The sequence below is a fragment of the Galeopterus variegatus genome, unplaced genomic scaffold (genome assembly GCF_000696425.1).
Source record: "Galeopterus variegatus unplaced genomic scaffold, G_variegatus-3.0.2 Scaffold78, whole genome shotgun sequence".
NCBI classification, from domain to species: Eukaryota; Metazoa; Chordata; class Mammalia; order Dermoptera; family Cynocephalidae; genus Galeopterus; species Galeopterus variegatus.
In genome coordinates this window covers 522,255-533,566 of record NW_007726189.1, presented here as the reverse complement: position 1 = coordinate 533,566, position 11,312 = coordinate 522,255, and the positions used below count along the sequence as shown (strand labels likewise).

Here is an 11,312-nt window from a genome sequence, read left to right as displayed (position 1 = left end):
ACTCTAAAATCTCATTCAAGTAGTTTATATTCAACAAATGTCTCCAAATTACCAGAATTGGAAAATCTAACTATATTCCATGTAATTTTGCACAGTTTTCAGAATATGATCTCATTTTAGCTATTTAGAAACCTTAAGAAGTAGACCAAACAAATGTTATTATTTTCATCTCTTCACAGTATGTGTAAGCAGAAACTAAGCTTGACAGAAAATAAGAAAATTCAGGTTCTCTGAATACATTAAATATAAACATTCTTTATATGAAAAGAAAAATTTAAATACTATATATATCAGTAAAATAATGGATAAAAGATGTTTCTGGTATGACTTACACTAAACTGAGTTTTAAAAATGTAAGTAGAAGATAACTTTAAGAAAATAAAGTTATTCAGGGCTGGCTGGTTAGCTCAGTTGGTTAGAACTTGGTGCTGATAACACCACCCAAGGTCTAGGGTTCAATCCCTGTACCGGCCAGCTACCAAAAAAAAAGTTATACATAAACAAGTATCATTTTGTCCTAGTGGAGATCCCCCCCACCGCCAATATAGAGAGTATTCGGAGGTGATCATATTATTTTAGACTATACATTTGTTCCTCTCTGTTACGATCAATTTTAGGTGTCAGTTTGACTAGGTTAAGGAATACCTAGAAACCTGGTATTTTTGGGTGTGTCTGTAAAAGTGTTTCCTGAGGAGATTAGCATGTGAGCCTGAGTGGATTAGGTGGGGAAGATCTACCCTCAGTATGGGCAGGAACCATCCAATCTACTGGGGAGCTGAAGAGAACCAAAACAGAGGGAAAGACGAGTATCTTTCACTATCCTCTGGAGCTGGGATATACTCTTCTCTCCTGTCTGTGGACATCAGAACTCCATGCTCTTCAGCCTTTGGGTTCCAGGATTTACCAGGCAGCACTCCTGGGCTCTCAGGCCTTTGGCCTTGTGCTAAGAACTATATCATCAGCTTCCCTGGTCTGAGGTCTTGGGATTGGACTGAGCCATGCTACCGGCATCCCAGGGTCTCCAGTTTGCAGACAGCCTATTTTGGGACTTCTCAGCCTTAATAAATCACATGAACCAATTCCCCTAATAAATCCCCTCTGTATGTCTATATACATATCCTATTGCTTCTGTCTCTGGAGAAACCTGACTAATACACTCTCCTATACAAATAACATGCCAAATTTAAAAAAGTCATAGTTCTAAAATGGCGGTAAACAAAAGTGTCTCTCGGGCCGGCCCGTGGCTCACTCGGGAGAGTGTGGTGCTGATAACACCAAGGCCACGGGTTCGGATCCCATATAGGGATGGCCGGTTAGCTCACTGGCTGAGCATGGTGCTGACAACATCAAGTCAAGGGTTAAGATCCCCTCACCGGTCATCTTTTTTAAAAAAAAACAAAAACAAAAGTGTCTCTCTACTAGTGAGATGCTTGTTCTTCAAGACTCAGCTGAATGTGAAGTGGGTCTGAAGACATTCTGAAGCTAAATTAATCATGCTCTTTGGACTTCTGTAGCATTTTGTATATTAGTATATCTCAATATTACAACATCATATTCTAGCTTATTTTTAGGTGTTTCCTCCACGGTGTCAGAACCATGAGTTCCTGATTTTATCCAGTACCTTTGTATCCTCTGCACATAACTTAGTCCTGGCAATAGGCCCCCAATACTTCTTTACCAAGGAGTGAACTAATTAATGTATATATGGGGTGGCCTGTGGCTCACTTGGGAGAGTGTGGTGCTGATAACACCAAAGCCAAGGGTTTGGATCCCTACATAGGGATGGCCGGTTAGCTCACTTGGGAGTGCGTGGTGCTGACAGCACCAAGTCAAGGGTTAAGATCCCCTTACCAGTCATCATTTAAAAAAAAAAAAAGAAATGTATACACGGATGTGAATGATTTCGGAAGATAAATTTGGTAACAAGTATCACTATCATATGACACCAGATCCATTTTTCTACTAACCCAATGGTTGAATTAAATTACCATTAATTTTTGTTCAAATCATGTAAAGGGTTTTTTTTCCCCCCCGCTCGGCTGGTACCGGAATCTGAGCCCGTCACCTTGGGGTTACCAGCACCAAGCTCTCCCAAGTGAGCTAACCAGCCAGACTCAGGTCGTGTAAAGTATAATTCCTTCTGTGCCAACAGGCTAGAATCATTTTCTCAAAGGAAATTTTTTAGGGCGCACAGAATGAAGGATTTAACCTTGGCTTCCAGGCTTTATGCTTCTCGCACCGCTCTCCCCCTCTGTTCTTCCACACTGTCATAAAGTGGGCCAAACTTCAGGAAGAGGGAGGCGCGCACAGGCTGGGCGTTTGCAGATCTCCCCAGCCGGGAAGAGTGCTTCGGCCTCGGAGATCATCCCGCGGAGAACGCCCGTGGAGCGGAAGGTTGCAGTCCGACCCCTTATTCTGCGCACGCGCATGCGGCCAATCGGCCCGGCGATCCTGTAGGAGGCGGGGCGTGCGCTGCCGGTCTGGCCGCTGCAGCGTGAGGAGCCGAGTCTGGCCGCCGGGCTCAGGCCGCTTGTCGGTCCTCCGGCACCTCTCACGCGCGGGATGCTGTTTCTGACCTTGGGCGGCCCGTGGGCGGCCGGATTGCGGCTCGGTGGGAAGAGGACGGCGTTGTGGGCGACAGCCGCACTCCGAGGCCCCAGGGCGGCAGTCTCGCGGTCGGCCTCCTGCAGCGGGCCCTTGGGGCGGGTCGGCGGCGGGAGCGCGGGGCTGCGGGGAGCCGCGCCCCTTCTCCTGTGTGCCAGGAGAGCACAGGTCTGTCGTCGGGGTCGGGTGGGGGGCGTAGCGTTGGGCTTGGGAGCCGCGAGACCTCCCTGTCCCGCCTGTCATGGGCTGGAGCGCGGAAGGAAGTTGCAGGCCGTGTCCTCGGGGACCGGGGCTTGGTTCCGGGGTACATAGCCCAGCCCCCGCGAGTTTAGGAGTATCTCTGGAAATTGGTTACTTTTCTGAGCCGTTCCAAGCACTTTACCAGTGGATTCGAATCCAGCGGGTTTGTGATGACTCGGTTTAATTCCTTTCTGCCGTTGAGCAGCTGCTCAGGAAGGGTTAAATTTGCAAAGAAATTGGATGCAGCACCTGGAGACAGAACCAAAACAACCTGGAGAACCCGACTTTGAGTTTGTTCTACTTTTTTATCAGGTGGCTCTGTTTTTAGGCATTCCTTTGGTCCCTGGGAAAAGGGGGATGTGGACATTAATCTTTTCATTTTCTTTTTCTTTTCTTTTCATTTCTTTCTTTCTTTTTATTTTGCTGCTGGCCGGCAGTACAGGGATGGAACCCTGGACCTTGGTGTTATCAGCACCACTAATCTTTTCATTTTAATCTGAACAAATTGGCTCCTAATTCTACCCTGTGAGGTGTCAGGATTGGCAAGCTTGGTTGCAACTTGGAAGAAATGCCTAACATGGAAATTGGAATCTTAATTAAATTTCATTTTTTTTTTCCTTTTTTTTGGCGGCTGGCTGGTAAGGGGATCCAAACCCTTCACCTTGGTGTTATCAGCACCACGCTCCAACCAAGAGATCTAACGGGCCAACCCCTGGAATTTAATTACATTTCAGCATAATTAGGCATGCTGTATACATTTTGAAGTGTGTGCACCGTAGAGTTTATTTTCAGACGTTCAGGGAACGCTTCTATTTCCGCGAAACTTGATGTAGGATTTTAAGTAAAAATTTTACCTTGTTATGAGGAACAGGGGATGGAAGGTATTTACAAGGCTTTTAGGGAAAGAGTTGCTCCCTTTTTAAGATACTAGCTATAGTTTAAATATTTTAGAAGCATTGAAAAGGTCTGGACTTTAAATATAATCTGAATTTGCAGAGTGTTTTACTGATGTTATTGTATTAAATTACATTAAATTGAATTTATTTTTGAAAAGGTGATGCTTTTAAATCGAAGGAGGACAGTATTCTCATTAACAGTGGAGTGGAAGAAACTGTTAAAAGATTTTTACTTGTTTAAGGTCACACTAGATCTAAAAACCTGAGAGCCTGGACGCAAACCTAGCCAACTCAGCACATTTCTTTGTTGTTTTTCTTTCTTTTTTTTTTTTCCCCGAGTGAGCTTTTTTTTTTTTTTTTTTTTTTTTTAAAAGATGACCGGTAAGGGGATCTTAACCCTTGACTTGGTGTTGTCAGCACCACGCTCAGCCAGTGAGCGAACCGGCCATCCCTATGCGGGATCCGAACCCCGGGCCTTGGTGTTATCAGCACCGCACTCTCCCGAGTGAGCCACGGGCCGGCCCATCTTTTTTTTTTTTTTTTTTTTAAAATAAGATGACCAGTAAGGGGATCTTAACACTTGACTTGGTGTTGTCAGCACCACGCTCACACATTGAGCTAACTGGCCATCCCTGTGTAGGGATCCAAACCCACGGCCTTGGTGTTATCAGCACCACACTCTCCTGAGTGAGCCATGGGCCGGCCCTAAACTCAGCACATTTCTACTTGTGACTGGAATTAAGGAAAGCCATTCTGTTAGCTAGTTGGATTACTTTAGCTCTGTAAATTATTTGGAAGAATTCCTTATGTCACCTTATATAACAAGTTCTCTTTTATTCTTAATTATATATATTTTTTAAAAAGATGACCGGTAAGGGGATCTCAACCCTTGGCTTGGTGTTGTCAGCACCACGCTCAGCCAGTGAGCAAACCGGCCATCCCTATATAGGATCTCAACCCGTGGCCTTGGTGTTATCAGCACCGCACTCTACCGAGTGAGCCACGGGCCGGCCTCCTTAATTATATTTTTAAAAATAAACTAAAAAATTTAAAAGTTGGTCTAAAATACAGTTTACTAAGTATTCATATTATAATGGTCTGTTTCAATAGATACCTGTTTGTTGGGAAGGATGTGTTCGATGCTTACATACACAGCTTGAGGAATTAGAAGATGGAAGGCTGATTTATACTGGGAATCTGGCCCGAATGGTATTTGGTAGGTAATCAAAAATAAGAGCATTTCCTTTTTTTTCTTTTAATTGAAAAAATATTTTTAGCATGTGTTATCTATTGTTTTAGCATCTGTTAATTACAAGACATAAGGAAAATTAGGCTATATATATATATATATATATATATATATATATATATATGTATTTTTTTTTTAAATTTTATTTTGAGACCTATTGATAAGATGTAGAAGTTGAGACCTTTGTATTTGTGGGAAATTTAAAAAAGATGTTCCAAGGCTGTATTATTTCTTTGTGATTTTACAGCTAGACGCTCAAGCTTCCATTCTTTGGTCACCTCTCTCAGGATGTTCAACAGCGAAATGAAAATAAAAGTATATATTTGTGTATGTTTGAATATATAGAGAAAAAAAATATGGAAGAATACCTCTTTTTTTGTGTGTGGCTTGCCAGGATGGGGATCTGAACCCTTGACCTTGGTGTTATCAACACCACGCTCTGACCAAGTGAACTAATCGGCCAGCCTGAAGAATACTTCTTAAGAGTGGTTATTTTGCTGGCCAGTTAACTCACTTGGTTAATGCATAGTGTTGATAACACCAAGGACAAGGGTTTGGATCCCTTTACCAACCAGCCACCAAAAAAAGAAAGAGAAAAAGAGCGGTTATTTTGGGGAGTAGAATAGGGGATCTTTCAATTTTTACTTTATTTATTTATTTATTTATTTATTTATTTTTCCTTTTTTTCTTTTTTCGTGTCCGGCAACGGATCGCAACCCTCAGTGTCGCGCCCGTACCGGACCGGGACTGGCAACGGGATCGCAACCCTCGGTGTTGCCCCCACACCTCGCTCAGCCAGTGAGCGGGAACCGGTCTGTACATGGGATCCGAACCCTCGGCGGGAGCGCCACCGCACTCCCAAGCTGCGCACTGTAGCAGTGCGCCACCGGGTCGGCCCTTTACTTTATTTTTTTTTAATTTATAAAGAAAGTAAATTTATTTCTTGGAGTTCTGGAGGCTGGGAAGTCTGCAATCAAGGGGGTGCTTCTGGTGAGGGCCTTCTTGCTGGTAGAGACTCTCTGTAGAGTCAGTTTTGGAGGGTGGGAAGTCCAAAATCCAGGGAACACATCTGGTGAGGGCCTTCTTGTTCTTGATGGTTAGTCTCTACAGTGACACAGGGAGTCACATGGTGAAATGACTGATTATACTCACCATTGAATGGAGTTCTGAAGTTATTGGAATAGTCAATTTTGGGTGGTTAAAAATTTCTTTGGAAGGCAGTACCTGAGTAGGTCATTGAGCCTGGAGTCCCATCTCAGGCCTGGTATACCTGGACTGATGCCATTGAGGTATGTTTTAACAGTGACCCCCATTCTGTCTGATCGCATACACCATTTCTTCAAATACGGGGAAAGGTTTCTAGATTTATGTCTTGTTCCCATTTGACCCCCTTCTGGAAAGTTAATTTTCATGTGGGTAGGATGTAATATTTGTGAAGAGCATAGCTATCCATAGTGTTCAGTAGGATTGTAACTTGTAGAGGAATTTAATGTTTGAGTTCTTTCAGTAGAAAGCCTTTTAGTAGAACGTTATTCTATTTATCAGAGATTAGTGTTTTTTTCTATGTAGAAACTGAGGGAGAGGCATTAAAATAGAGGTACTGCTGTGGATTGAATGTCCCTCCAAAACTCACTGAAACTTGGTCCCCATTGTAACAGTGTTAAGAGGGTAGGAAATCTGACTGTCATATTTGAAAGGTGAGGCCTTTAAGAGGTGATTGGATTATGAGGACTATGCCTCATGAATGGATTAATCTATTCATGGAGTAATGGGTTAATGGTTTAATGGGTTATCATGAGTGTGGACTGGTGGCTTTATAAGGAAAGCAAGTGGGACCTTAGGAAGCACTCTTACCCAACCCTCATTATGTGGTACTCTGCATTGCTATGGTATTCTATACTGATTCCTCACCAAGGAAAAGGCCCTCAACAGATGTGCTCACTGGACCTTGGACTTGTTGGCCTCCAAAACTGTAAGAAATAAATTTTGTTTTCTTGTAAATTACCCAGTGTCAGGGATTCTGTTATGAGCAACAGAAATAGACTGATACGGGTACCATTCCTGGAGGTTCTCTAAACTTCCAGATGGGTTCTTGTCTAAAGACACTTGAAGGGCCTTTTAGTTGACAGTTATTGTTAATTTGGCAACAAATAATTACCGATGTCATCGTACTATTCACTATGCATTGTGTCATGGGCTTTGTGTCAGGGATGTTACTCAAAGATAATGTAGACTCTTAGAGTCTGGCAGGAGAGATGCGAATACATTACACTAATCATAATAAGTAATTTTTTTTTTTTTTTAAAAGATGACCGGTAAGGGGATCTTAACCCTTGACTTGGTGTTGTCAGCACCACGCTCAGCCAGTGAGCGAACCGACGATCCCTATATGGGATCCGAACCCGGGGCCTTGGTGTTATCAGCACCGCACTCTCCCGAGTGAGCCACGGGCCGGCCCATAATAAGTAATTTTTAATAATAGAGAGAATAGATGTGACCTCAAAAGGCAGATATAATTTCAGATGAGGGAGAGAAAGAATTAGAACAGAAAGGGCCTCCTCAGAGTGACATTTCAGCTGAGTCTTTTTTTTTTTTTGTCTTTTGTCTTTTTCCGTGTCCGGCAACGATCGCAACCCTCAGTGTTGCCCCCGTACCGGACCGGGGACCGGCAACGGGATTGCAACCCTTGGCGTTGCTCCCACGCCTCGCTCAGCCAGTGAGCGGGAACCGGTCTGTACGTGGGATCCGACCCTCGGGCGGGAGCGCCGCCGCGCTTCCCAAGCGGCGCATTATCCAGTGCGCCACCGGGCCGGCCCTCAGCTGAGTCTTTTAAGACTAGTCAAATTTGAATATGAAGAGAGGTGAAAGAAGAGTGTCTGTCATTCAGGAGTAGTATGAGTAAAGGCATGAAGATGGGAAAGCCCAGAAAATGTTCAGAAGTTAGCAAGGACTTCACTCCAGACAAGATAAAAAGTATATGTGTATATTAGTTTCCTCAAGCTTTTGCAATAAATTATCACAAACTTGGTGAAATTTATTTTCTCACAGTTCTGGAGGCTAGAAGTATAAATTCAAAGTATTGGCAGGGCCACGCTCCCTTGAAGGCTTTAGGGAAGAATTCTTCCTTACCTCTTCCCGCTTCTGGTGGCTTCTGGTGGCTTCTTGGTATTCCTTGGCTGTAGCTGCATAACTCCAGTCTCTGCCTAGGTCTTCATATGGCCACCTTCTCTGTGTCTCTGTATGTCCTTTTCTGTCTTTACAAAGTCACTATCATTGTATTGGGTCAACCTTAATCCAGTATGATCTCATTTTCAATCTTTAATTAAATTTACAAGGACCCTATTTCTAAATAGGCCACATTCTGAGGTTCTGGGTGGACATGAATTTTTGAGCAACACTATTTAACCCACTACAAAGTGACAAAAGTAATGGTGAAGAAAGAGGTATTTTGGAGGGGCTGAGACTTTTAAATAGAAGGCAGTTTGGTCCCTGTTGTATCCATGTGTACCAATGTCATAGCAACTACTTGTGGGAAAAGGGGAGGAAATATTTTTAAATTACTGACAAGCCTTACTATTAAGCCTTCAGCCAGCAGCAATGTATGAGAGTGTCTGCTTTGTTACAGCTTCACCAGTAGTATGTTGTTAAACTTTTGTTTTTTGTCAATTTGGGAGAAAAACAGTATCTTACTGTAGTTTTAATTGCATTTTTTTTTATGTTTGAAGTTTAGCATTGTTTTATCTGTTAAATGACCATATGCAATCTTTTTTTGGCCGCTGGCCAGTACAAAGATCCAAACATGTGACCTTGGTGCTATCAACACCCGCTCTAACCAACAGCTAACCAGCCAGCCCTCCATGTGCATTTTTCCCTTTAAAATAGAGTTGTTGGTTTTCTTATATTCCAGAAACCTTTCGTAGATTGGGGATATTAACCCTTTGTGATGAGTGAAAAATATTTTTTCCAGCTTTTCATTTGTCTTTCCTCTGTTTATGGTGTTTATGTTCATGTACATTTTTTTAAAGAAGTCAGACTACCAGCCTTTCTCCTGATTGTGTCTATATTTTGAGTCATAATTAGAAAAGGTTTCTCATTCCCAAATTGTAAAGGACTTCATGGATGTTTTCTTTTTTTTTTTTCTGGTGGCTGGCCAGTATGTGGAACCAGGAACCGAACCCTTGACCTTGGTGTTATCAACACCGTGCTCTATCTAACAAGCTGAGCTAACTGGCCAGACCTCATGGATATTTTCTTATACTTACACTTCTGTGATTTTATTTTTTACATTTAAATCTCTGGACTTTTTTATTTTTTTTTAAAAGATGACCGGTAAAGGGATCTTAACCCTTGACTTGGTGTTGTTGGCACCACGCTCACCCAGTGAGCTAACTGGCCATCCATATATGTGATCCGAACCCATGGCCTTGGTGTTAGCAGCACCACACTCTCCCAAGTGAGCCACGGGCTGGCCCAAATTTTATCTTTTTCTACATGGGTATCCAGTTGTTACAACTCCACTTATTAAGAAGTCCATTTTTCAGGGCTGGTCATCTTCTAAAAAAAAGAAAAGAAGTCCATTTTGCCCCCTTCCAGCCAGCAGAAAAAAAAGTCCATCTTTTGCCTGCTGATTTTAGATTATATCTTTATCTTATACTAAATTTCCATATGCAATGGATTTATTTCTGGATTTTCCATTGATATATTTGTGTGCCAGTACCACACTATTCTTTTTTTCTTTTTTGGCAGCTGGTAGTAGGGGGGTTCAAACCTGTGACCTTGTTGTTACCACCACTGTGCTCTCCCAGATGAGCTAACCGGCCAGCTCTCACACTATTTTAATTAGTCTTTCTATTATGTTTTAGTATTTGGGAGGACTATCTCCCCCTTGTTGCTTCTTATAATCAACTTGTTTAGGATTTCAGCTTATCTGTTTTCCAAACAGATGGTAATTTTTATTATGATCATGTTAAAATTATAAATTAAAACTAAGAAAAATTTACATTTTAAGTCATTTTTTTTTATTGTGGCAAAATATGCATCACATAAAATTTACCATTTTAACCATTTGAAGTGTTTAGAAGTGTTTAACAGTTTAGAAGTCATTTATTTTTAATCTTTCTAACGTGATAGGTAAAAATGATATCTCACTGTTTTAACTTGAATGTTTTTCCTTGCTAAAGAAGTTGAATACATTTTCCACATGTTTCATAACCACTGGTGTTACTTCTTTGGTGATTTGCTGTTTTAATCCTGGGCACTTAGCCTGATAGAATTCCCCATGTGTGAACATTTTATGTTATATATATGCAAGTGGTTGTTAGTAGAGAGGTTTTTTTGATGATCTGCTATCGGAATCAACTTTAACGGTATTAATTATTTTTTTTTCATTTAGGTGTGAAATGTTTTTCTTATTCTACAAGTGTGATCAGCCTTGCATTTCTACCATACATTTTTGCACAAAATAATATATTTGGAAGTCTGCCTTTGCAAATCTTATTTTATGGCATCATAGGAAGCTTTACAGTGGTCACACCAGCGCTACTTCACTTTCTTACAAAAGGCTATGTCATTCGGTTGTACCATGAGGCCACGACAGACACTTATAAAGCCATTACTTATAATGTTGTGCTTTCAGAAACAAGTACAGTGTTTCACCAGAATGACGTGAAGATTCCAGACAGCACACATGTGTTTACCACATTTTATGCTAAAACAAAATCACTGCTAGTTAATCCACTGCTCTTTCCAAACCATGAAGACTATATCCATCTAATGGGTTATGACAAACCATTCACTTTTGATATGGAAGAAGCCAGTGAAGAGAAACAGCTTAAGGACGAGAAATGAGCTTATTTTATGTTTGTGCTTAAATGTATTTATATTTCAATGTATAATAATAAAATTGCCTTTACTTTTGTATTCTGTTAGTGACTGATTGTTAAAATAATTTGAAACTGTCAAACAGAACTTTTAATTAATTTTTGGAGAATGATGTTCCTTTATAATAAAATAAGCTATGTATAAAAAAATAGTATCTACCATACATGTGAAAGTGTGTGCATGAATTTACACGTACATGCTGGTTTATGCACGAATAATTTGAGCTATGTATAATAAGTGTGGTTGCCTCTATAAAATAAGGATTAGATGTCAGAAACAAATGGGGAGTTACTTTTTTCTTTGTGTTCGGATTTTTCTGAGTGTATGAATATTCTTTTCCTACATTAAAAGACATTTGGAAAAATTTACAAATTATGGGAAGCAGTTAATCTGTCTCCTTTGGTTCAGAACACAGGTTTTTGCTTAAGTGCTCTGGCATGATT

The 11,312-nt window shown here is 41.3% G+C and overlaps 1 protein-coding gene across 1 annotated transcript; it reads left to right on the top strand.

Annotated features, from left to right (window-relative positions):
* The first annotated feature begins 2,462 nt into the window (after window positions 1-2,462).
* On the top strand, window positions 2,463-11,244 carry TMEM70 (transmembrane protein 70). Its single transcript, XM_008578884.1, has 3 exons — window positions 2,463-2,772; window positions 4,851-4,956; window positions 10,382-11,244. The coding sequence occupies exons 1-3, from the start codon at window positions 2,563-2,565 to the stop codon at window positions 10,834-10,836; spliced, it is 771 nt and encodes a 256-aa protein (XP_008577106.1). The 5' UTR covers window positions 2,463-2,562; the 3' UTR covers window positions 10,837-11,244.
* The last annotated feature ends 68 nt before the right edge of the window (window positions 11,245-11,312 follow it).

Excerpts from the sequence above, each read along its gene's own strand:
- TMEM70 (XM_008578884.1), top strand. The coding sequence starts at position 2,563 with ATGCTGTTTCTGACCTTGGGCGGCCCGTGGGCGGCCGGATTGCGGCTC. Across the intron at positions 2,773-4,850 it reads TGTGTGCCAGGAGAGCACAG|ATACCTGTTTGTTGGGAAGG; the intron begins GTCTGTCGTCGG and ends CTGTTTCAATAG. Across the intron at positions 4,957-10,381 it reads TCTGGCCCGAATGGTATTTG|GTGTGAAATGTTTTTCTTAT; the intron begins GTAGGTAATCAA and ends TTTTTCATTTAG.